Here is a 27,239-nt window from a genome sequence, read left to right as displayed (position 1 = left end):
ATGGGACTTGTGCTGTGAGCCCCTCCGGGAGATGGGACTTGTGCTGTATGAGCCCCTCCGGGAGATGGGACATGTGCTGTGAGCCCCTCCGGGAGATGGGACATGTGCTGTGAGCCCCTCCGGGAGATGGGACATGTGCTGTGAGCCCCTCCGGGAGATGGAACTTGTGCTGTATGAGCCCCTCCGGGAGATGGGACTTGTGCTGTATGAGCCCCTCCGGGAGATGGGACTTGTGCTGTATGAGCCCCTCCGGGAGATGGGACTTGTGCTGTATGAGCCCCTCCGGGAGATGGGACTTGTGCTGTACGAGCTCCTCCGGGAGATGGGACTTGTGCTGTGAGCCCCTCCGGGAGATGGGACATGTGCTGTACGAGCCCCTCCGGGAGATGGGACATGTGCTGTGAGCCCCTCCGGGAGATGGGACATGTGCTGTGAGCCCCTCCGGGAGATGGGACTTGTGCTGTACGAGCCCCTCCGGGAGATGGGACACGTGCTGTACGAGCCCCTCCGGGAGATGGGATATGTGCTGTGAGCCCCTCCGGGAGATGGGACACGTGCTGTACGAGCCCCTCCGGGAGATGGGACTTGTGCTGTACGAGCCCCTCCGGGAGATGGGACTTGTGCTGTGAGCCCCTCCGGGAGATGGGACTTGTGCTGTGAGCCCCTCCGGGAGATGGGACACGTGCTGTACGAGCCCCTCCGGGAGATGGGACTTGTACTGTGAGCCCCTCCGGGAGATGGGACTTGTGCTGTATGAGCCCCTCCGGGAGATGGGACTTGTGCTGTGAGCCCCTCCGGGAGATGGGACATGTGATGTATGAGCCCCTCCGGGAGATGGGACATGTGCTGTGAGCCCCTCCGGGAGATGGGACTTGTGCTGTGAGCCCCTCCGGGAGATGGGACTTGTGCTGTGAGCCCGTCCGGGAGATGGGACTTGTGCTGTACGAGCCCCTCCGGGAGATGGGACTTGTGCTGTACGAGCCCCTCCGGGAGATGGGACTTGTGCTGTGAACCCCTCCGGGAGATGGGACTTGTGCTGTACGAGCCCCTCCGGGAGATGGGACTTGTGCTGTACGAGCCCCTGGCCTGTATGTTTAATAGCTCACTGCACTCTGGAATGGTTCCTACAGATTGGAAGGAGGCTAGTGTAGTCCCCATTTTAAAAAAAAGTAACACGGCAGACCGGGTAACTATAGGCCCATCAGTTTAACATCAGTAATAGGGAAGGTGCTTGAAAGAATCATAAGGGATGCAATATGTGAACACTTGGAAAGGGAGGGACATATTAGGGACACCCAACATGGCTTCATAAAAAGAGCAAGGTCATGTTTCACAAATGTAATGGTATTTTTTGACAAAGTTACAAAGTTGGTGGATGAGGGAAGCCCGGTAGACATTGTCTACTTAGATTTCCAAAAAGCTTTTGACAAGGTACCACACAAGAGGCTTCTCTATAAGATCGGAGCCTCTGGTATTAGTGGAAATATATCGAGCTGGATACAGAACTGGCTGGCAGGACGCAGGCAAAGAGTAGTTATAGGTGGATTTGGATCCCGGTCACCAGTGGTGTCCCGCAGGGATCAGTGTTGGGACCATTGCTTTTTACTATTTTTATTAATGATCTGGATTCAGGGTTTGGTGGCACAATTTGCAAATTTGCAGATGATACCAAGATAGGTGGAGTGCTAGAACTGTAGAAGAGACTTGTCTGATTCAGGCAGATCTTAATGTGTTGGGAGACTGGGCTCATGACTGGAAAATGATGTATTTGTCCTGCCCCACATGTTATGCATGTGGGGCAGGGCAAATGCTCAACATTCATACACCCTCCAGGGAAAGGCATTAAGATGGTGGAGATAGAAAGAGATTTGGGCATTCTAGTGCATACATCCTTAAAGGTACATGAGCAATGTCGTGCAGCGATAGCCAGAGCATGCAGAAATCAAGCGCAGGCAGCGGAAACAGAATGTGGCAAACCAGTCCCACCCACCCCTTCCCTCAACGACTATCTGTCCCACCTATGACAGAGACTGTGGTTCTCGTATTGGACTGTTCAGCCACCTAAGAACTCATTAAGAGTGGAAGCAAGTCGTCCTCGATTCCGAGGGACTGCCTATGATGATGATGCAGCGATAGCTAGAGCAAATAGGGTGTTGGGGTGTATCTAAAGGACAACTGAGTATAAGATGAGGCGTACTGTTTTGTCCTTGTACAAGACGTTAGTCAGGCCGCACTTGGAATACTGTGTCCAGTTTCGGTCTCCTCACATGGTGGGTGATATTGAAGCTCTGGAAAAGGTGCAGAAGAGGGCCACTAGACTAATTCCAAGTCTAAAGCATCTTAGTAATCAAGATAAGTTAAAAGAATTGGGACTCTTTACCTTACAGCAGCATAGACTTGGGGGGGATATGATTGAAGTTTATAAGATAATGAAGGGAATAGACAGTGTTCCAGCTGACCGTTTATTTCAACTAAATATGCTAGGCAGGACCAGAAAGCACAAATTCAAGTTGTATAAGGCTAGATCTAGGTTAGTTGTCAGGTGGTGGTTCTTACAAAAGGTAGGTACTGCAGGGAATATAATGGCCAGAGTGATCTCCTGGACTAGTTTCAATCGCCTAGATGGGTCAGAGAGGAATTTCCAAGATTTTTTCCCCCAAATTGGCCTGGGTTTTTTATCTCTCCCAGGAGATCACATGGTTTCAGGTGGGGTGGAGTGTATATGTTGTGATACACAGGGTATCGCAATTGTGTGGGACAGCCTCGATGGGCCAGATGGTCTTTACCTGGCCATCATTGTTCGTATGTCCGTATGCAAGTCCCTTTTCATGTTTCAGGATCTTGGAGATGCCAACATGTTGGCAGCTACTGTTCAGAAGTCAGTCACCACATAGTGAAGTGTTTTGTTTTTAATTCACCATTTGTCTTTTCAACTAGGAGGCCTGGGAACTGGATGTTGCACCAGGCTAGTGAACTGAGCTTTCACCTCTAGGACACAGGTGGAATTAGTTGGCTTCAAAATTCATTATTCCAGGAAATGGAAGTAACATTAAATTCAGAATGTAGAGAGCATTTTTTAACCAAATACTCATTATAAGTAACTGCTATACCTATTATTCCTGTTGGTGGTGCTATGATAGGTATTTTCAATGTTTTACAATTTGCCACACTGACAAACAATAGCTGCTATTTTACAAGAGTGTATTACCCTGCGTGCGTACAATGTCACCACCAAGTGCCCACAGGTCACTCAAAATGTGTTCACATTTTTTTCAGTTACAATGTTTTCTCAATAACTGAAATTTCTAAGACAAAACAATGGTTCAAACAAGATTTAAAAATTCAAAACAATGACATATGTTCACACAATTTAAATTGAATCAGTTGAATTGTTTTTGTGTCTTTAGATGCTTTCATTAATGTTGTTTTTTTTGAGTCTCAGATTCTCCCAAAAGCCTGGGCTTGAACTTGATGTTTGCCCAGAGCTGTGATGTGCTGAATTTCGCAATGTGCAGTCTGAGCATGTGCACTCAAGCTAATTACGCAGGATACACTACATTACTTTGTCAAGTGTAATGAATTGTCATTCCCTTTTCTTGGTACTGGAAGGGACCCAACACTGACTTGATACAAGAAATGCCAATAGAAGGTGGGTCTATCCTTTATTAGAGCTGATGACTGATAGCAAACGACTCGTTTCTTTTGACTGCTCATTCCGTCACCCCATGCCTATTGGTTTTGATGTGACAGACACACATCATCATTCAGCCATTCAATGAGATCACAGCTGATCTGCATCCCAACTCCATCCTCCTACTCCATCTCTCTTTAATACCCTTATCTAGCATGAATCTATCTATCCCAGATTTAAAATTGATTGAGCTAGCACCTACTGCTTTTTTGCGGGAGAGAGTTCCACACTTCTACCATATTTTGCATGAAGAAGTCTTTCCTAACTTCCCTCCTGAAAATAACCTCAGAAACTGGAGCTTCTGTCATCTGGTTGTCTTAGCGGAGGATGCCCCACAGTGTGCCTCTGGCAGAAGAGGAAAATGTGTCACAGCTCTTGGCCAGTTCAGCAGTCCTACCAATATGAAAAAGTCAACACACGAAGGCTCCAGAGGGTGGACTTAATCTCACGTACAAGTGCTTTGCTACAGATGATGATCCAAGTTCTATGGTACTGCAGAGTCAGTGAAGTGTCATAACTTTTATTATTTTGTGAACGAATGAGTTGAAAATTAAATGCTGTATTCTCGTGGAATCTGTTGCGTCGATTCTTTGCTGCTTTTTAACATTCACCTTTTGCTGACCTGATTTGTAGATTACAGTCTAAACCACACAGTCTGGCAGAGTGAATACTCTTCCAGCTTCTGAAAACGATGAAAACATGATAGACTCGTGTCATTTCCTGGGAGCAAATTACAGTAACAAGGGTGTCCACCTCGACCGACACTGCTCCACCAAATATTGTGCAGACAAGATCACACTGCGGCCTGTACAGAGAGAGGGCTCACTTACTGGACTGATTCTTGGCGCAGAGCACAAGAGAAATATCTGCTGCCGCCCAAAAGTCTTAACAGTTGACAAATACTGAAGCTTGAACTCACTGTGAATGTCAAAATTGAATGGGTTTGTGTCGTCAAGGACCCTGTAGATTTTTTGTGCGCAGATTCTCTTCTATTCACAATTAAAATTGCAGGGACTTCTACACAAAGCTGTAGTTAGTCCCTTTCTTTTTTTGCTTCCAGGCTTTGGTCGTTGCTTTACTATAAAGCTTCAAAGCCTTTGTCTGCTGTGCATTTCAACCTTTACAGAGCAAGAGCTGGGTCAGGGAGGGGGAAGTGGCAGTGAGGCTGGTAATGGGGAATGACCTCCCCTCAGAAAGCTTTGAACCCGGAGAAGCAAAATCAAAGCTTTGCTAATCGATTAAATCCTTCATTCAAAGCCGTCTCATGGGCTTGTAGGCTCATGGGCCAGAACATGCCGAAGAACTTGTGTTGGAAACAGTGAAGTATCTCATCCCATGCTCTTGCTTCTCTTCACTGTCAGTGTGAAGCACAATGTCTAACAATACATGGACAAAATGTGCTGCAAGTGATTTTCGTGATGTGTGTTGCTCAACTACACCGTGAAGCTTACACCTGTGGAAGTAAAGGTGTTTTTGCTGGAGCTCGTTATGAAGCGGTAACAGAAATCAGGGAAGATAACAGTTGGCACACATAGCCTGATAAGAATTTAACTGTTAAGTGTCAGCTGTGGCTCAGTGGGGAGCACACTCGCCTCTGAGTCAGAAGGTTGTGGGTTCAAGCCCCACTCTAGGTACTTGAGCACATAAATCTAGGCTGACACTCTAGTGCAGTGCTGAGGGAGTGCTGCACTGTCGGAGGTGCCGTGTTTTGGATGAGATGTCAAACCGAGGCCCCATCTGCCCGCTCAGGTGGATGTAAAAGATCCCATGGCACTATTTCGAGAAGTGCAGGGGAGTTATCCCCGGTGTCCCGGCCAATATTTATCCCTCAACCAATATAACAAAAACAGATTATTTGGTCATCATTAGATTGCTGTTTGTGGGAGCTTGCTGTGCGCAAATTGGCTGTCGCATTTCCCACATTACAACAGTGACTACACTCCAAAAATACTACATTGGCTGTAAAGTGCTTTGAGATGTCCGGTGGTCGTGAAAGGCGCTATATAAATGTAATTGTTTCTTTCTTCAAGCATCATTAAAATTCGATGTGGTATGGGGGGGGGGGGGGGGGGGAGGGGGAAGAGGGAATCAGCTGTTAAGACAATGTGGAACATTCAGTGGTAACATGTAGCAAGAGAACGAAGTAAAATTCCTGCCTTGAGTGCAGACTACTCCATGAAACCTGTCACAGTTGCAACATAAGTTACATCTTATTGAAATGACCGGTACCAGAGGTTCAAGGTGAATCAACTGGGGGCAGGGTTATCAACTCTGGTTGGACCTATTCCTGGAGGTTTCATCACACGACCTCCTGTCTCCAAAAGTCCCGCCCCGACACTCCCGCCATTGGTCATCTGGACTGCCCATCCTCATGGTGTCCCTGATTAGCTGTCAACCAAACTTCATTCCCCTCGTCATTACTCACTGGGCTTATCTGTGTTTATATATAGATAGATAGCTATATATAGATATATATTGCCCCTACCCCCCCAAACCATTTTTCTAACTGTTATTAATATGTCTGTCCACATCTTATGTTTCAGATCTGAAGAGTCTGCACCTGAAACGTCAGCTTATTTGCTCTCTCCACAGATGCTGACTGGCCTACTGTGTGTTTCAGGCATTTTCTGTCCTTAAAGCAAGGTTGCCTACAACAAGCCATCAATGTTGCATAGAAATAGTAGAGTTCACACCTTCATGAATCCTAAGGTTTAAATCCAATAATCAGTTTATTACCCAAGGACCTTATGTCTGGCTACAGTTCTTCAAGGCCTAAAGCATGCTCATAAGCCTTCAACTCATTCTCGATGCCCAATCAAAAGTCTCTTGCAAATATCTGCCTTCATTATCATTAAATTACTGGTACCTTTTTGACCCGGATTAATAAGTAACTCAGAAACGTCAGCAATAAGACTTTTAACATATATATCTAAAACCTGGCCCAATCCCAAGATATGCCTAGGTCTTTATTAACCTCATCAATAGACTCCCACTGCCCCTATCGAACAAGTTACCAGACGCTGATGATGACACTGCAAGATAATTTTCATCCTCATGAAAATAATTGCCATATAATGAGTTTTTAATTACTCCCAAGGTCATAAAATAGTCGAGGCAGACTCCAGTTCAATGGTCATTCTGGAGGAAAGACAAAGGGGATGATTGCATCTCTTGAGCAAAGGGCAAAGGTTAATTGATGTGATGAAACAAGCTTCAAATGACAAGAGTACCTTCCATTCTGATCTTTATCAGAGCTATTATCAGTTAGCAAGTGTGTAATTAGGGGTTACAGACATCACAGTTTATGAGCTCTTTTGTGTAAACTGGGAACCAAAGTAAATCCAAACATGTCAATCAAGAGTTTCTATTTAAGGAATAAATGGTAAACTTTACCGTCGCAAAGGATTTTAAAAAAAAGGTTTGGTTTAGTATTTATACCACAGCTAGAGAGGCGTTTTTTAAAAATTGAAATCATCTCATGTCTACTTTCAGCATGTACTGGTGTTAGGATTATACTGTACTGTGGAACACATCCCTGCTGGGTGATTCATTTAACACAAGTCAACGTGTAGAAATCTTCGTGCACCTCTGATATTCCACAGCCTGCAACTTTCAGCAATGATTTTATGGTCAGTTTTATGCCAGTAGTTCGGCCTTTAGAACTCTAGGTCTCTCTGCCTTGACAAATTTGTAACCATGGCACACTTTTACCTGGACTTCCGGAGCTGCAGTAAGTTGAATGCCGTAAAATGACGGCCCCGAAATTGGCCCTCTGGCCACTTTTGCTTAATACGGGCGATCTGTCGGCACCACGGGTCCTCCAGAAACAGCTCGCACTTGTGCAGGAAGGAATCAAATAATAAAAGGAAGAAACATAAGAAATAGCAGGAGTCGGCCATTTGGCCCCTCGAGTCTGCTCCGCCATTCAATACGATCATGGCTGATCTGATCCTGGACTCAGTTCCACTTCCCCACCCACTCCCCATAATCCTCGACTCCCTCATCATTCAAAAATCTGTCTATCTCCACCTTAAATATATTCAATGGCCCAGCCTCCACAGTTCTCTGGGGCAGAGAATTCCACAGATTCACGACCCTCAGAGAGGAAATACCTTCTCATTTCTATTTTAAATGGTCGACCCGTTATTCTGAAACTGTGCCACCTAGTTCTAGATTCCCCTGAAATTGGTGAATTCTATGTTGAGTCCAGAAGGCTGTGAAGTGCCTGAACAAAAGATGAGGTGCTGTTCCTCGAGCTTGCGCTCTTGCATTGAGCTTCATTGGAACAGTGTAGGAGTCCAAGGACAGAGCTATCAGAGTGGAAGTGGAGCGGGGAATTAAAGTGACATTGAAGCTTACGGACCGAACGGAGGTGTTCCGCAAAGTGGTCACCCAATCTGCTTTTGGTCTCCCCAACGTAGAGGAGACCACATCGTGAGCAGCGAATATAGTATACTAGGTAGTAGACTCTTAATTTTTTTTTTTAAATCACTTTGAAGCATTGATGCTCCCATTAGGACAACCACACTAAGAAATCTGCAACTGAAGTTAGGTAGAATAGAATAGAATCATAGAATGGTTACTACACCGGAGGCCATTCGGCCCATCGAGCTTGTGCCGGCTCTCTGCAAGAGAACTTCAGCTAGTCCCACCCCACCACCCTTTCCCCGTAGCTCTGCAATTTTCTTTTCCTTCACATACTTATCCAATTCCCTTTTGAAAGCCACAATTGAATCTGCCTCTGCCACCCTCGCAGGCCGTGCATTCCAGATCCTAACCACTCGCTGCAGAAAAAGTTTTCCCTCTTGTTGCCCCTGGTTCTTCTGCCAATCACCTTAAATCTGTGTCCTCTTGTTCACGACCCTTCGGCCAATGGGAACAGTTTCTCTCTATCTACTCTGTTCCGACCCCTTATGATGTTGAACACCTCGATCAAATCTCCTCTCAACCTTCTCTACTCTATGGAGAGCAACCCCAGCTTCTCGTGTCTATCCAGGCAGGAGAAATTCAAACTTGTAGGTCTATTGCAAGCTGCCAGCCAGCCACAAAAGAGGTGATTTCCCTTAAAAAGAACTGACTAAAGAATTTTCTAAATAAACTTTATGTTGGATGCGTGGGAATGATATCCATTGAACATACTTCCGCACCACGGCTCCCAAAGCAATATCCCCCTTTAATGCACTGTGTTTCAAAGGCATAAAGTCGTTTCTATGTAATCTCTAAACAGCAGCAGAGACCTCAATGCCAGCGGTTTTCGTACTGAAGTCTCTATTTCACCCCCCAAAAAATAATTGTTAAAAAATTTATTCATTTGGCGAGCCAGACTTTCTCTTCTTAAAAATTAACTTTTTATTTCTCTGCGAAACAGTCACTTGGACATTGACCAAACGAAATTGGCCACAATGGGATTGGGAAGATCTACACAACAGAGAAGCAATTAGGGACTGGAGATGGTCGGATAAACACATGGATGTCATTTGCAATCTGGCAAGTAGCTTGGTTGTTCAGCTCACCGAATCATCCCCCATTAGTTGGCAAGTGGAATTTTCCAGTCCTGTTATGCAGACACCGGAAACATGGAACAAATTAATACAAGGCATCCTGCACCACCACGTTAATGTATTTTGCCATGCCAATAATGAAAGCTAACAGTGAGGACGGTCCCATAAACGTCCCACACAAAGGGGTCAAGTTTTGGGCTGCGCCGAGAACAGCGCAGCCCCGACATGGACACCCGTTTTTCGCGCCTAAAAGCGCAACAAAAATCTAGCTCGCAATTCTCGGGCTCCTTGCTGGTCCCTGGGAGCTCGGCGCGGTGCGCAGAAAGCAGCAGGAGCGGAGCCACAGGGTTGCGCCGATTCTGCAAGTGGAGGGGGGCAGGGCTAAGTCAAATGAGGGAATGTCGTGCCGGCAGCCCTGCGCGTGCGCGTTGGAGCGTGTGCAGTAAGCCCAGAAACATTGGCACACGGCCATTTTTAAAGGAACTTAAAGAAAAGTGGACCTCTGGAAAGGCTTGGGATTGAATTTTGGTGATTTTTTTGTGCCTGAAGGAGTGCTTTTAGCAGCACTGTTGAATAAATCACCTGCTGAAATCAGTGAGTGCTGCTTTTCACTGCTAAACTTCCAGAACAGGTGCTGTATAGGTGCATGCAAAATAAGGACTGTGTGTTTTGAAAAATAAGAGTATCAATTCAATACAGCAATGGAACAACGTCCACCAAGAACAAAGAATTTCTTGCATGAGGAAATGGAGATATTAGTCAACGTCATTGAGCAGAGATGGCAGGAACTAGATACCAGCAACAGAGGTCGCGTAAAAGTGCCACCTAAAGAAATGAAGAAACGCTGGAACCAAGTTGCAGAAGATTACTGCGCAGTGGTGCATACCAGGAGATCTGGAAGCCAGTGTAAAAAGAAATGGCACGACCTTGGTCAAGTAGTCAGTGTAAGTAATATTTTAATTTTTTTATGTAATCGTAATTGTAACGTGACTATCTGTATGTCCCACCCTGCAGAAAGACACACTCTGTAAAAAGTTATATTTTACTCTTTGCAGAAGAAATTGGCCCACAACAAAAGGGAAGTAACTCGAACAGGAGGAGGCATGCCCAATCTGCATCCACTGACACCCTTGGAACAGAGGGTAGCTGCTATGATGAGTCGTACATGGAGAAAAGCAATCAGTACAGCACAAGCTAGGCTCGCACACAAGGAAGAGGGTAAGTCCTAAAAGTGCATCGGCCCTTCAAATCAACCTGCTGCCTGGCCTGCTATGTGTGAGAGTACTCATACCATCCATCCTGCCCCCTCCCTTGCTGTTAAACATTTGACTGTTCGGATGTATTTTGCAGAACATGATGATGATGATGATGATGATGCCAACCCTGAGGATCTTGAAGATACAGAACAAGAACCAGTACAACCAGATGCGGACGATCCAGGCTGGATGATGGCGGCAATGACTGAAATGTCTACAGGGGAGAGAGCTTCCAAATTAATGTTTATGAGCCCCCATTAAGGGGCATCAGAGTTTCAACCCCTTGCATAGGTTCTGGTTCCACCTTCCATGGTTTTGATTCCGACGTTGCGGGTCCCAGTGGTGCTGGTGATATAATGGCGCAGTGTACACCCATTCACCCACCATCCCAGCCCACGGCTCGCATTCGAGTGCTGTCGTCTGGAACACCGAGCGCCCCACCCTCCCAGTGTAGTGGTGCCGCGAGGCAGACCCAGGCAGAGGAGAAGGAGATTGGAGACACGCTCTCCTGAGATGCAGCGTGCAACAGATGCGGCTCAGGTTGTGGCATTGGGTATGGAGACCAATGAGCTTACCCGATCACTCATCGGTAGCATCAGTGCAGTGGGTGAAGAGGTGACGGTCCTGACGGGAGAAATAGCAGTAATGACACGGGAACTTAGGGAGGGAATGTCCGAGGGAGTGCAATCGACGGCACAGGCCGTCATGGAGGTAGCTGCTGCAATAAGGGCACACAGCCCCGCCAATCAAATGACACCCCCATGAAGAAGTGAACATTCACTGAGATGTGGATGAGACATGGTTGCAGCCTTTCTTTGCTGCTTTTGTTCTTGTTCTTGATGTAGCTGTAGTAGCGTTTTTCAAATTGAAATTGTTTTGTAAGTTTTGTAACTTTACAACTTATAAGTGATTTTAGGATTTTTAAGTGATCTTATAGTGTAAATGCTCTCACTTTTTGTAACTTATTTAATTTTGCACCTAAAAGTGATCTTGAAGTTTAAGTGATCTTGAGAGTGTAAGATTTTTCACGGTGAAATTGTTCTGTAACCTTACAAGTTTATAAGTGATCTTCAAGAGTCATATTAAAAAGTAAAGTTTGATACAACAAATATTTTATTACAGTGACGTTAACTTTTCAATAAAATATTTTTTCATTAAAACTGAATCATCTTCCATTAACACAACACAACGTAGGAACAGCTGCAAAGAATAAACATGTCCATGCGCAACAGTGGTCGCAGAGCCCTCAGGCATCAGTAGTTGAAGCGTTCACGGATGAGCTGCTGGCGCAGGGCTCGAGCAATCGTTAAAGGAGCACGATGGATGGCCCTCCTCCGACCTCGTGCTCCAGCATCAGTCACTTGCATGCTTTCCTGATCGTCGTTATCATCCTCATCCTGTTCTTCCAAAATACTATCATCAAGCACTGGACCCTCACGTGGGTCTTCTGGTTCCACTACCAGCTCCTGCTGCCTCATGATGGCTAAGTTATGAAGCATGCAGCACACAATAGTGAAGTGACCGACAATCTGAGGAGAGTATTGCAAGTGGCCTCCGGAATGGTCCAGGCATCGGAATCGCTGTTTCAATATGCCAATGGCTCTCTCAATGATACTGCGCATCGTAATGTGCGCCATATTGTATTGATGGTCAGTTCTGTCTGTGTCATGCGTAGGGACGTCATGAGCCAGGTGGTCAGGCCGTACCTTTTGTCTCCCAGTAGCCAGCTCTGCCCTTCTGGCTGCTGCTCAAACATGTCAGATAGAACGTTGTCGCGTAGGATGAACGCATCATGGGTGCTGTCAGGGTATCTCGCATCGACTGATATGATGCACTGCTTGTCGTCACACACGAGCTGCACATTGATGGAGTGGAAATCTTTTCTATTCCTGTATTGCTTGGAATCCTCCACAGGTGCTCGCAAGGCTATGTGGGTACAATCAATGCAGCCCTGCACCTTTGGGAAGCCAGCAATCCTGAAGAAGCCCACAGCCCTCTTATGGATCGCTTGTGCGGTCATTGGGAAATTGATGAAGTCACTCCTCCGCGCATACAGTGCAGCCATGACCTAGTAAACGCAGGCATGTATTGCACGTTGAGAGGTAGCGCACACATCTCCAGTTGTAGCCTGAAACGATCCTGAGGCATAGAAGGCAAGTGCAGCTGTTACCTTCACTTCATTAGACAAGGCAGTTGGCATTCTGCTTCTGGGCTGCAAATCTGCTCTCAGCATATCACAGATCTCAGCGACATCTTCTCTGCGGAACGCAGCCTTTTGACACAATCAGCCTCGCTCATGTCCAGGTACGAGCGCCTGACTCGATATTGCCGACATGGGAAGGTCTCCTGCCCATCAGCCTACGGGCTATGACATTCCTGGTACGGTGAGCTCTAATCAATTCTCTCCTATGCAGTGAATTGCTGGTGAACCATTGCATAATCCGTGGTGTTGACAATGCAGCACCCATTCTGCAATTACAAATTTAAGTTTCAAACTGGCTATCTGGCTGCCTCTCCCTGTCCCTGGCCGAATGGCCTCAGCCTCCCTCGCAGCTCGAAGGCTGCTTCCTGTGTCTTCGGCCGCCGTCAGCCACTGCTGCCGCCCCATCCCGTGGCCGAATGGCCTTAGCTTCCCTCGCAGCTCGAAGGCTGCTGCTGCTTCACACAGGTAGGAATATTCAATATTTTGTTTTTGCTTTGTTTATAATTTTTTATTCAGGATGGCTCTTTATTTGTATGAGTTATACTGTTGAATGCTTGTAAAATTTCATTACTTCCCTTCCCCCCTCCTCCCCCTCCACCATCCCCCAACCCCCCTCCCCCCCCACCATCCCCCAACCCCCCTCCCCCCCCAGCATCCCCAACCCCCCTCCCCCTCCACCATCCCCCAGCCCCCCTCCCCCTCCCCATCCCCCTCCACATCCCCCAACCCCCCTCCACCATCCCCCAACCCCACTCCCTCCCCCCCGGTTCCCTACGCCTGATTTGTAACCTACGCCTGATTTGTAAAGTGTAGGCAAGGTTTTTCTAAACCTCCAAAAATCTAGACTTACTCCATTCTAAGTTAGGTTGGAGTAAGTTTTCACTGCCTAAACTGTCAAAACAGGTGTAAGTGGCCGGACACGCCCCCTTTTGAAAAAAAAAATCTGTTCCAAAATGAAACTGTTCTAACTGACTAGAACTGGAGCAAACTAATTGCAGAGAATTGCAATTTCTCAGATACTCCATTCTAAACCAGTTGCTCCAAAAAAAATTGGAGCAACTTAGGCCGAAACTTGACCCCATAGAGTGATTAGCTCAACCTCACAGTATGCCATCTGCACCCGTTCAGGGGAAAATCGGCTGAAGTAACGGAGACACAGTTACATGGACGCAGTCGCTAAAGTCGTGAAAAGCTCTCGTGGATTAAGCAACATTTCAGGATTAATGAAGATCAGAATTAAATTACTGCTGTAAATCATCTGATGACATGCTATATTGGTCCAGAAGGTCTGCTTGGATGAGAGCCCAAATAAAGAAAAAGGGTGGAGTGTGCTTCACGCCTGAGGGCACCAGGAGGAGAGTGACCACACCAGAGTTGCCAGGATAATATTGTTGGATCTTGCTGTGTACAAAGCTGTGACTGCATTTGCTAACGTTAACAATCACTGCACTTAAAAAAAAATGGATTGTATGCTAAGTGCTTTAAGATGCTTCTGAGACATGAGATGAGATGAGGTGTCGATATAAATGGAAGCCTTTCTTTTCATGCACTGCGAATTGGAGGCTCCAAAGTTCAAGCTCCAATAGACAAGATTTCTACAGATGAAACATTCAGGACTTTTCTACTGAATTCCAGAAACTCTTTTAATTCTATCAAACCAATTAACTTTCATTTTACTATTGCTATTACTTATATTTCCGTCTTTCGAATGAGACGTTAAACCGAGGCCCCGTCTGCCCTCTCAGGTGGATGTAAAAGATTCCACGGCATTATTTCGAAGAGGAGCAGGGACGTTATCCCCGGTGTCCTGGGCCAATATTTATCCCTCAATCAACATAAAAAAACAGATGATCTGGTTATAATCACATTGCTGCTTGTGGGAGATTGCTGTGCGCAAGTTGGCTGCCGGGTTTCCCGCATTACAACCGTGACTACACTCCAAAAGTACTTCATTGGCTGTAAAGTGCTTTGAGATGTCTGGTGGTCGTGAAAGGCACTATATAAATGCAAGTCTTTGTTTCTAACTAATGAGAAGAGCATAGCAGTAAAAGTGTTAATTGGAAACTCCCGTACTATTTCATTCATTGGCCAATTGTTATTACACTGGCTGTGAATGTCTGTTGTCGAGAAGTGAAAAGCATTCACTTAGAAACTTCCCGCAGCCTTTAGTGCAAGGAACCAGAATCTGGGAGACCCCGCTGTGTATGAAACGTTAAATTGATTGAATGGCGGAGTCGATTATTTAGCTCTCCACAGATCTTTATGTAAAACGACCTGTTGGAAATATTTTGTTCTGCAGCAATATTTGCAAATTTCATGCCACATTACTAGTTCCCGACTCCATGACTAACAGAAATAAATGGACAGTAACTGTTAAGGATGGAGAAGGAGGCAGATTGAACACTGTGAGCTCAAAGTAAAGTGTGACCTTAAGTCTTTTAGTGCAGGTCTCCAGAGTGCCTCGCCAACCTGTGAGGCCTCCTTAAATACCTGTGCTCCCAAGGGATTATGGGATCCCTTGGGACTCCAGGGTGGCCGTGCAGTCCTCTGGTGGCTGTGCAGAGTAAATACAAGTTTACATATATAACAGTAACAATGCTGCTGCATTTTGGAGACAGCTGGCAATATCTTCAACCAATGAGCAGGTGGAATTCCGGCGACACCACTGTGTCGAGATTCGACTTCCATGTATAAGTATGTAGTACCATAAAGCAAGAATTGGGCCAGAATTCGTGAGGTGGGGATTCTGCTGCAGATTTTTTTTTTTTTTAATAAAGTGTCCAAGTTCTTTATATATTTTTGTGCTTAAAGACTTGAATTTATGGGCTGAATTTACCGGTCCTTCGCGCTCCGGGTTTCACCCCGGAGGGGCGTGAAAGGTGACGTTCGGGACTCCTGCGCCCCGTCGCGATTCTCCGGTCTGTTTTTGCGGCGCCGCTCAGCAGCACCGACGGGAAGAGCTGCGCCGGTGTGCAACGCCCCTCGTTGCAACACCGGCAGTCGTTTTGACTTTTCTCCGACCCGTCCGTCTGTCCGCCCGGAAGTGCGTCCGCAATGACCACTTGGGAAATCAGTGCGGCCCAACATAGCCGGCGGCGGGCAGGAAGGGACTGTACTCCGAAGGTAAGTTGCTCTTTTAATTTTTTTTGCGATTTGTGTTGTGGCGGCGTGGGCAATGTTGTGAGAATGTTTGTGCGTTTTTTTTTAAAGGTGCTCCCCCACCCCAGGCCTCTCTCCACTCAACCTTCTCTGCTCTAAGGAGAACAACCCCAGCTTCTCCAGTCTATCCAGGCAGGAGAGACTCAACTTTGCAGGTCTGTTGCACACGGCCCGGCAGTGGTGCAGGGCTCCAATCGGGTTGCTGCAGTTAGGTTCATTGTCCTCGAGTTGAAGTATAAAAATGAACAGGTTTCCCCTCTCAAGGTGGAGACAGGTTCAACTTTGATGATCTCCATAATCGAATGGCCTACTCGTTGTCCATGGCTTATATGTTAAGAATCATCTTCTTAGGCAGTCCCTCGGAGTCGAGGATGACTTGCTTCCACACTAACATGAGTTCTAAGGTGGCTGATGAGTCCAATGCGGGATCTGCAGACTCTGTCACAGGTGGGGCAGACGGTGGTTGGAGGGACAGGTGGGTGGGGGGCTTGGTTTGTTGTACGCTCCTTCCGCTGTTTGCACTTGACTTCTGCGTGCTCCCGACAAAGAGATGGGGGGGGGGGGGGGGGATGCTGCCATCTGTAGAGCTGTACCCCAAGCAACTGTCAGTGCCTTGGGAGAAGGGAAACCAGCAAATAGAAAAATGACTGGAAGGTTCTTGTCAACAAGTGGGTGGGCCCACTTCAGACAAAATGACTCCGGATGGGAGAATGTACTAATGTAAACAGGTTTCGTGTGTTTAAAACAGAGCGTGTATATATTTCAGTACTGAGATGAAACAGGCAATTCTGGTCCTGTTTTTGTTATAGATTTGCTTGCATCAGACTAAAGCAGTAACCAAGATGCAAGCTCCACCCACACACTCACTGCAAAACGCTACGACGTGATGCTGGAGATTTCAACAGTCTTATTTTCTTTGTTTCCCGCGTACACTTTTGTCAGGACGATTTTTTGCAAGGAAAACAGCTTATTTCACGGCTGAACGTTTCGTGTTGAACTGTAAGCGCAAGTCAGTCCCAGGCCTTACTCAGGACTACTGTGTTCTTGAGGGAAAATGACGTCTGATTAATACCAAACTGAATCAGTGTGAAAGTAAACTGATGATTGTTCTATTGTCCCACAGACTGTAGCTGATCCTGCTCAACTTCCCTGCAGGTGTCTCACCTCCTGCAGCTTTGCAAAGAGCCACGGTTCTACTATCACCACTTTAAAAGAGAGTTCAAAAGAAAAATTAAAAGATAACTTGGTTTGCTGGAAAATGTACAATTAAAGTTTAACCATCTGTCCAAGGAATAATTTAATCACAAACGAGCATTCCTCACACATCAGGACGGAACTGCCACATTACAGAAGTTACTACCGAGTAATTGAGTCTGTAATTTCACTTATAGGTTGGTTGTACTGCAATGTTTAGTATTGATGCAGAGCCAAAACTCCCTTCTCGTCAATGCAAAATGGGTCGCATAACTGGGGAGTGAAGTTGCCGGGCTTGAATTCTGGCAAGCAGTGTGAGACCACTTCAAGGAGGTAGTTTCACATTGCAGTCAGTGCAAAGGAAACTTTTTTTTTTTATATAAAAGATTCAGAGCTTTCTAACCTACACTTTTAACCTTTTGAATTCTGGCAAAAAAAGAAGTGAAAGACTTGCATTAATGTCGCACCTTATTATCTTTTTTAAAAAGTTTCAAACCTCGTCACACACAATGAATTATTTTGGAAGGAGACAGTAACTGTTGTTATGCAGGCAAACTCAGCAGCCACTCTGTACACAGCAAGATCCCACAAACACCAATGCGATGAAAGACCAGTTAATATATTTTCAGGTGGTGCTAATTTGGAGGTTGGAGTAACAGCCAGGACAATGCGAGAATTCCCTGGTTTCCTTGGAATAATGTCGTGAGATCTGGAACATCCACCAGAACAGGCAAACGGGGGTTTGTTTAATGTCTCATACAAAAGATGGAACCTCCAACAACGAGCCACTTCCTCAGTACGACACTGGAGTTTATGCGCTGAAGGCTTGTAGCAGAACTCAAACCCACAACTTTCTGAGACTTCTCAGAGACGCGAGTGATACAAACCGACTGTTCAGAAACAAAGAGCTGGCAGGACAGTTGGCTCCTCACCAATATTAATAAATATTAATAAATATTAATAAATTTAACAGGCATTTGGACGGCAGTGTGTGGAACTTTCCACCTGAATGCTTGCATCTAGTTCCTCTAGGCCTTGCCCAAGAACGCTGTGGAGTGGGAAGTATTTCATCAGTCAGCTCCCTCTCTTTCTAAGGTGGTGTCAGCCTTCAAACCTGTGCCCAGAACGTCACAGTTTGATGACATTACTTTAAGAATGGAACAGTAATAGCAACTGAAGAAAAAAGTAGCAGAAAATCTCCAAATGTCGCAAGTTTCAATGTCCAAGTCTATTGACAGGGTAGGAGATACCGAGGAAGAATTATAAGACAGTGATCTAGCCAAGGATGCCAATGGCTTTATATTGCGAATATATTAATCAATCCCCTGTGTCATTGCAAACAGCAAGTCAAGAGCAAGAGTCACTTCAGGTGAGGTGGCAGGGCTGTGTATAGTTGGATCAGGACGTGCAGTTGTAAAAAAAAAAAATAAGACATATCAATAAATAAATATATAAATATTCAGTCCCCATTTTCAAACACATTCATTCTCACTGTTTTTAATTATTATTCATAGTAAATAGGAAAACTTGTAGTAATTCGGTAAACTGAGTTGCTTGAAACATTGTACAGGCAGGAGTTGGAAAATTTAAATCTGTTTTATAAAAGTCATAAATAAGCCTATTCCAAATATCTAAGAAACCCTACATGTTGAGGGGGTAGTAATGTTTTGAAAATTCTCTTTAAATTGTTTAAATTTTTTGCAACTGTTAAAAGCGCTGTACCCAGGGAGGGTGGAGAGCGAAATTCAGCATCCACAATTACATCTTTCAAACAACTTCCTTTGAAAAGAACAGTTGGGCTGGATTTTTGGCTTGCTGTCGTCTTGGTTTTCGACCCGGAGGAGTGGCAATGGCGGTGGTCAGCTCTACTGGGCGGGCAGCCGGCCAGCTCCAGCAGCCTGACAGGGTTTTCGGGGCCGGTTTCGAGTATTACCGCCCGGAAAAGGCGAGTCAGTGTGCAATGCCCCTGTGACACAGAAACATGGAAAATAGGTGCAGGAGTAGGCCATTCGGCCCTTCGAGCCTACACCACCATTCAATGAGTTCATGGCTGATCATGCAACTTCAGTACCCCATTCCTGCTTTCTCTCCATACCACGGATGATGCAGTGAATTTAATTGCACTTCAGTGTTGAACGTGTTACAACTCTACAAATCTGGTAGCTCTCGACTTTCTACAGTGTCAATATTTTTTTTTAAAAAGTGATAATTTTCGACACATGGAGTGAACAGTCCTGCTGGGAACTGAATTTATTAGTTAAAGCTTATACAATCAGAAGCTGTATGGGTTTCTAGTTGCTCAGCTCGACCATCTTAGCGGCTAGCAGCTTACGGAGGATGACCTTGTGGTTGATCCCCAGTACAAAGAAGTCCCGCAGCATTTCCCCCCCAACCAAGCTCCAAATTCGCAGGGTCCAGCGAGACGGTTGAGATCGGCAATGCATTCCACCAGCTGGATTTTTGGCTCCTGCCTGACCCGTAGCGTTGCGTAGAGCTCCATGCTGGGACCGCCTGTGAAAGCGGGCGGTCCGACCTGTAGCGGCTGCACTGAGGCAAGCATCGTCAACCTCTGGTAAATGTGATTTCTTTTAATGTTTTTTTTGTTGCGATTTATGTTGTGGTGGCGTGAGTTATTTATTGGGAATGTTTAGAACTCAGCAGAGGAGGGCAAAGGGTTTGATTAGGGCAGGGAAAATGGAGTATGAGAAGAAGCTTGCAGGGAACATTAAGACGGATTGCAAAACTTTCTATAGATATGTAAAGAGAAAAAGGTTAGTAAAGACAAACGTAGGTCCCCTGCAGTCAGAATCAGGGGAAGTCATAACGGGGAACAAAGAAATGGCGGACCAATTGAACAAGTACTTTGGTTCGGTATTCATGAAGGAGGACACAAACAACCTTCTGGTTATAAAAGGGGTCGGGGGGTCGAGTAAGGAGGAGGAACTGAGGGAAATCCTTATTAGCCGGGAAATTGTGTTGGGGAAATTGATGGGATTGAAGGCCGATAAATCCCCAGGGCCTGATGGACTGCATCCCAGAGTACTTAAGGAGGTGGCCTTGGAAATAGTGGATGCGTTGACAGTCATTTTCCAACATTCCATTGACTCTGGATCAGTTCCTATGGAGTGGAGGGTAGCCAATGTAACCCCACTTTTTAAAAAAGGAGGGAGAGAGAAAACAGGGAATTATAGACCGGTCAGCCTGACATCGGTAGTGGGTAAAATGACGGAATCAATTATTAAGGATGTCATAGCAGTGCATTTGGAAAGAGGTGACATGATAGGTCCAAGTCAGCATGGATTTGTGAAAGGGAAATCATGCTTGACAAATCTTCTGGAATTTTTTGAGGATGTTTCCAGTAGAGTGGACAAGGGAGAACCAGTTGATGTGGTATATTTGGACTTTCAGAAGGCGTTCGACAAGGTCCCACACAAGAGATTGATGTGCAAAGTTAAAGCACATGGGATTGTGGGTAGTGTGCTGACGTGGATTGAGAACTGGTTGTCAGACAGGAAGCAAAGAGTAGGAGTAAATGGGTACTTTTCAGAATGGCAGGCAGTGACTAGTGGGGTACCGCAAGGTTCTGTGCTGGGGCCCCAGCTGTTTATTCTGTACATTAATGATTTAGATGAGGGGATTAAATGTAGTATCTCCAAATTTGCGGATGACACTAAGTTGGGTGGCAGTGTGAGCTGCGAGGAGGATGCTGTGAGGCTGCAGAGCGACTTGGATAGGTTAGGTGAGTGGGCAAATGCATGGCAGATGAAGTATAATGTGGATAAATGTGAGGTTATCCACTTTGGTGGAAAAAACAGAGAGACAGACTATTATCTGAATGGTGACAGATTAGGAAAAGGGGAGGTGCAAAGAGACCTGGGTGTCATGGTACATCAGTCATTGAAGGTTGGCATGCAGGTGCAGCAGGCGGTTAAGAAAGCAAATGGCATGTTGGCCTTCATAGCAAGGGGATTTGAGTACAGGGGCAGGGAGGTGTTGCTACAGTTGTACAGGGCATTGGTGAGGCCACACCTGGAGTATTGTGTACAGTTTCGGTCTCCTAACCTGAGGAAGGACATTCTTGCTATTGAGGGAGTGCAGCGAAGGTTCACCAGACTGATTCCCGGGATGGCGGGACTGACCTATCAAGAAAGACTGGATCAACTGGGCTTGTATTCACTGGAGTTCAGAAGAATGAAAGGGGACCTCATAGAAACATTTAAAATTCTGACGGGGTTAGACAGGTTAGATGCAGGAAGAATGTTCCCAATGTTGGGGAAGTCCAGAACCAGAGGTCACAGTCTAAGGATAAGGGGTAAGCCATTTAGGACCGAGATGCGGAGGAACTTCTTCACCCAGAGAGTGGTGAACCTGTGGAATTCTCTACCACAGAAAGTTATTGAGGCCAATTCACTAAGTATATTCAAAAAGGAGTTAGATGAGGTCCGTACTACTAGGGGGATCAAGGGGTATGGCGAGAAAGCAGGAATGGGGTACTGAAGTTGAATGTTCAGCCATGAACTCATTGAATGGCGGTGCAGGCTAGAAGGGCCGAATGGCCTACTCCTGCACCTATTTTCTATGTTTCTATGTTTCTATGTTTTTGGTGGGGGGTTTTTCTACCCAGAACTCTCTCAGAGCGCTCCGAGGCCGGCTGTTTAGCTCGGGATTTTCCCATGCTCAGCCTGCCTAGAGCCCTAAGAGAGATGTGTAACGCCTCCCTAAGAGAGATGTGTAACGCCTCCCTTAGTGCAACACCCCATAACTCAGGGCCCAGCTGCCCAATTTTGCTGACGCAAACTTTACCATCCTCCCCGCCATTACTGACCCGAAATGAGCAAAGCCAAAAATCCAGCCCTATAGCCACTTCCTACAGGAAAATGTATCCAGGAAAAGGTAGAGTCAGTGATGACAAGTGGAAGGCCATCTAACTGTCCTTTGATCTCAGCTGAATTAACCAGTCAAGTCTGGACAAACACATGCAAAATCCGATTGCATCATTTACATTTTCTCCAGTCACGTAGGAGTCAGAAACAAATTGAGTGGATCACAAATTTGCAGACAAATATCCGAGTTTTGAAAGAGCTCTTCTAGCCCAAATTAGATTTTCTTTTTCTTCTGGGTTTAACTCGGTGGGCCAGCCCATCAGCTCTTTTCAAATTTTAGAAACATCGCTGACAATCAGGGATTGGTGAGCAGAGCTCCATCTGAATATCAATGATGCAAAATGATACTTTCCCCAATCTAAGAGTAGTTTGAGCAGGGTGTTGAATAGCAACTCTTGATGTGGTTTAATTGGGGCAGAAGACTTTAGCTGTCAGGTCAGTCCAAGGCCTTACATGTTTAAAAAAAACATTAATTGCCTCTTATTAGCATTAGTAAGTATCTGCAATAGGCCAGCGTGTGAATGTTCAATGAATAGATAGTGAATTTCCCATAAGACTGATTGCAGCTCTGTCTCTCCACAATCTGTCCGTGATAAAAAGTGGAGCCAGAACACAAACAGGGAGCGGTTACCAATCTAGTACCATTTACAATTGAAATAAGACTTCAAAAGGAAAAGAGCAGAATGATACACAAGTCGAGGCCTTTCATGTGTTCTGCTATAGGATATTACCCTTATGTAAAGATTTTTACAGTTTATTGTGTGTTGTGTTTAATGATTGTTGCACTAAATCTTTCTGTAAATGTTTGCACAGAATTCAATAACTATTTGGCTAGCTTTGCAGTAAATGCCTTTGGTGCATGAAGTATTGAGTATCACAGTACTGAAATGAGGGCAGGATGGCAAGTGGAACAAGAACTTTTTTAAACAACAAACAGCATGTTTCACTTACCTGGACTGGCTTAGTTTTTGGTGGACTTAAGCCCTCCAAAAGCCAGATTTTGAATCACTGGAGTTTTCAATTCCTAATTTCTTTACCGATTCTGAATGCGTTGCACAAAAGTATGAATTCATTACTTGCGCTTCTAATAACTCACTCCTCTGGTTGCAGGGCACAAGTCTTAAACTGGGCTTCTGTCACCAGCACAGTCTATCCTAGACCACAGTTAGGATGCAATTCAGCCAGTTTATACTGAACACAAGTAATAACGAAGAATACAAAAGCAAAATACTGCAGATGCTGAAATCTGAAATAAAAACAGAAAAAGCTGGAAACACTCAGCAGGTCAGGCAGCATCTGTGGAGAGAGAAACAGAGTTAAGGTTTCAGGTCGGTGACCTTGCGTCAGAACTCTGACGAAGGGTTATGGGCCCGAAACGTTAACTCTGTTTCTCTCTCCGTAGATGCTGCCTGACTTGCTGAGTAGTTCCAGCATTTTCTGGTAATAACAAAGAATGCTGGATGTACACCAGGTCCATCGGTATCTGGAAAAGACAAGTTAACATGTTGGGTGCAGGCCAAGAGATTAGATATTGAGGTGTAAAGGAATGGACTGGGGTTGAGGTGGCGGTGAAGAGAGGGCAGAGCAGAAGTGAGCAATTTTTAATGGTGAATAAAAGTGAACTTGGTGATGGAGCGGAGATGGGAGAGGAAGCTGAGCTTGGGGTCAAGAACACAGCACGGCTCCACACCTGTGGGCTCAGCCCGTGGTCGCAGTTGAGGAGGTTGATGGAGTCAAGAACACACACATATAGCTACTAGTGGGAGTTGAAGAAGACAGCTGCACCTTTTCATGACATTAAGCTGGAGGAACTTTTGGCCCGAGGAACTTTGGATCAATGGTGGAGGCAGGGAAGTAGAGCTGGGTGTCATCAGCATGCATGTGGGAGCTGAACCCCCCCACGCAAACTTCTGGATGATGTCACCAAGGGGTAACGTGTAAATGGTGAGGAGGAAAGGGGTAAGTTTGGACCCATGGGTATATCGAAGGTGACTGTGTGGGTAAAAGAGGAGAAGCTGTTGAAGTCAGTGTCATAAACTGAACCAGGAGAGAGTAATACCATGGAGGTGGACTGATGGAAAAGTTGGAAGAAGATGGCATGGTTAACAGCATCAGAGGTCAAGAACGATGAGACAGAGAGCCATAGTCATGGCAGCACAGAATGTCTTCTCTTTCAGATACTGCTGGCCTGCTGTGTGCTTTTGATTTCAGAATTTTTTAACCTTTACAGTGTAAACACACACATACGGCCCATACAGCACCAGATGAAGGTGAACAATCTGCTTTTACCTGGTTTGTAGCTCATAAGCACAGTCGCAAAAATATTAGATTGATCAGTAACGTGATAATTAAACCGAACCATTCTGAAGTGACATCCAAAAATGGGTCAGGCACACTTTGTGGAACACTGCTGCAGTGCACATACCTCGTAATGATAGTTCATACAGGTCAGGTCTTTCCAACAGCGATCTCCACGGATTTTAATCAGGCCCTGTCAATAAAAACCACAAGCATTTAGTTTGCAATTAAACACAGAGGCAGGAAATTAATTAAAACAGTAATGAGAAAGTGGCACAAAATTTCAACATTTTCCAATGTAAAACTCTAATATTTATGCAGATCTTGAAGAGTGTCAATCTGTGCACAAGACTGAATCCAATTAAGGGGTTCAGATGACAGCAAAAGAAACTGGAGAGGTTGAGAATCCTTGCCAGAATGGCTAATCAGACAACACCCTTCACCTCACTCCCCGTTACTGTAGATGTCGTTTGTACTTTTCTAAACACTGCAAATTCTATTTCGTATTGTTCTCAGGATGTCTTTCAAAATAGGGTATAATATCTTTTCTGCAACATTATGGTGGTATTAATGGAATCATCTTTAGGAAACTTTATATACCATGTATTTGAGATTATTTACAGGGGTGTGGATTTCATTTTTGGGGTAATATTCTCTTTAATTGACATCATTGATTTGTGTTACACATAGAGTGATGGTTACGGAAACAGAGACTCAAACCCATTACTGTTTCAAAACATCTAAAAGTAAATAATCTAGAAGGAATCCATAGGTCACAGATTCCCCCCTCAACCACAGAATTCCTTTGAAATTTGGAACTCAAAACATATTTTCCATTATCATTTGCAAAAATTAGGTTGTATGCATGACTATAGTTAGTATAAGGTATATTACATATACAGGATAACAGACAGCTCGAAGTGTGTTACAACAACTTGCATTTATATCGCGTCTTTAATGTAGTAAAGTCCCCAAGGTGCTTCACAGAAGCGTTATCAGGCAAAATTTGACAGAGTCACATAAGAAGATATTAGGATAGGTGGCCAAAAGCTTGATCAAAGAGGTATGTTTTAAGGAACTTCTTAAAGCAGGCGAGAGAGTTAAAAAGGCAGAGAGGTTAACGGGGAAAATTCCATAGCTTAAAGGCCGAGGCAGCCAAAGACACGGTCGCCAATGATAGAGCAAAGAAAATCGGGGTTTTGCAAGAGGCCAGAGGTGAAGGAGCACAGAGGCAGAAAGCGTGCAGAAATCAAGCGCAGCAACGGAAAGAGCGTGCGGCAAACCAGTCCCACCCACCCCTTCCCTCAACGATTGTCTGTCCCACCTGTGACAGGGACTGTGGTTCTCGTATTGGACTGTTCAGTCACCTAAAGACTCATTTTTAGAGCGGAAGCAAGTCTTCCCCGATTCCAAGGGACTGCCTATGATGATGATGTAAGCAATGTTGCCCCAAATTTTTTTTTGGATGCACTGGCTCCTTTAAAGGGCTGCGTGGCCCATTCATAGTCCTGCGCTTGCATGAAATTTAACATTGGAAAAGCCAGTTCCAGGCTGTGCAGCAGCGCAGCTTAGAGGGAACGTTGGTTGTAGGGCTGGAGGAGGTTCATCATCATCATGGGCAGTCCCTCAAAATCAAGGAAGACTTGCCTCCACTCAAAGTGAGTTCTCAGGTGAATGCACAGTCCAATGTGGGAATTACAGTCTCTGTCACAGGTGGGACAGACAGTGGTTGAAGAAAAAGGTGGGTGGGGAGTCTGGTTTGCCGCACGCTCCTTCCGCTTGTTTTCTGCATGCTCTCAGCGATGTGACTCGACGTGCTCAGCGCCCTTCCGGATGCACTTCCTCCATTTAGGGCGGTCTTTGGTCAGGGATTCACAGGTATCGGTGGGGATGTTGCACTTTATCAAGGAAGCTTTGAGGGTGTCCTTGAAATGTTTCCTCTGCCCACTTGGGGCTCGCTTGCCGTGTAGACGTTCCGAGTAGAGCGCTTGCTTTGGGAGTCTCGTGTTAGGCATGCGGACGATGTGGCCCCCCCAACGGAGCTGGTCAAGTGTGGTTGGTACTTCAATGCTGGGGATATTGGCTTGACCGAGAACACTGACGTTGGTGCGTCTATCCTCCCAGGGGATTTGCAGGATCTTGTGGAGGCAGCGCTGGTGGTACTTCTCCAGCGCTTTGAGGTGTCTACTGTATATGGTCCACGTCTCTGAGCCATATAGGAGGGCAGGTATCACTACTGCCCTGTAGACCATAAGCTTGGTGCCAGATTTGAGGCCCTGGTCTTCAAACACTTTCTTCCTCAGGCAAGCGGCACTGGCACACCTCGTCATCAATGTCTGCCCTTGCTGATAGTAGGCTTCCAAGGTATGGAAAATGGTCCACGTTGTCTAAGGATTTTGACGACTGGGGGGCAGTGCTGTGAGGTGGGGTTAGGTTAGTGGAGGACCTTTGTCTTACGGATGTTTAGTGTAAGACCCATGCTTTCATACCCCTCAGTGAAGATGTTGACGATGGCTTGGAGTTCGGCCTCTGAATGTACATAGACGCAAGCGTCATCCGAGGAGGAGATTACAGAGAAAGTGAGAGGCGAGGCCATGGAGAGATTTGAAAACAAGGATGAGAATTTTTAAATCAAGGCTTTGCTGGACCAGGAGCCAATGTAGGTCAGAGAGCAGTGAATGGGACTTGGTGTGAGTTAGGATACGGGCAGCAGAGTTTTGCATGAGCCCGTGTTTATGGAGGGTGGAAAATGGGAGGCCGGCCATGAAGGCATTGGAATAGTCAAGTCTTAGAGGGAACAAAGGCGTGGATGAGGGCTTCAGCAGCAGATGGACTGAGGCAGGAGCGGAGATGAGCAATGTTACGGAGGTGAAAGCAGGCGATTTTGGTGAGGGAGCAGCTATGTGGCTGGAAGTTCACTCTGGGCCAAATAGGTTGGCAAGGTTGCGAATGGTCTAGTTCAGCTTCAGACGGTGACCAGAGAGAGGGATGGAGTCATTGGCTAGGGACCGGAAGTTGCGGTGGGGAAAAGACAATGGCTTTGAATGAGTTGCA

The 27,239-nt window shown here is 45.7% G+C and overlaps 1 protein-coding gene across 2 annotated transcripts in view; it reads right to left on the bottom strand.

Annotated features, from left to right (window-relative positions):
* The window catches only part of LOC139281249 (lipase maturation factor 1-like), a 470,429-nt gene that overhangs the window by 316,433 nt on the left and 126,757 nt on the right, over nt 1-27,239 (bottom strand). For both annotated transcript variants that reach the window (XM_070901307.1, XM_070901308.1), the window contains exon 2: nt 24,313-24,378. In XM_070901307.1, coding sequence (XP_070757408.1) covers nt 24,313-24,378 — 66 coding nt within the window. The remainder of the gene's footprint in view (nt 1-24,312; nt 24,379-27,239) is intronic.

The sequence above is a fragment of the Pristiophorus japonicus genome, chromosome 15 (assembly GCF_044704955.1).
Source record: "Pristiophorus japonicus isolate sPriJap1 chromosome 15, sPriJap1.hap1, whole genome shotgun sequence".
Classification (NCBI taxonomy): domain Eukaryota; kingdom Metazoa; phylum Chordata; class Chondrichthyes; family Pristiophoridae; genus Pristiophorus; species Pristiophorus japonicus.
This window is presented reverse-complemented; position numbering and strand designations above follow the sequence as displayed.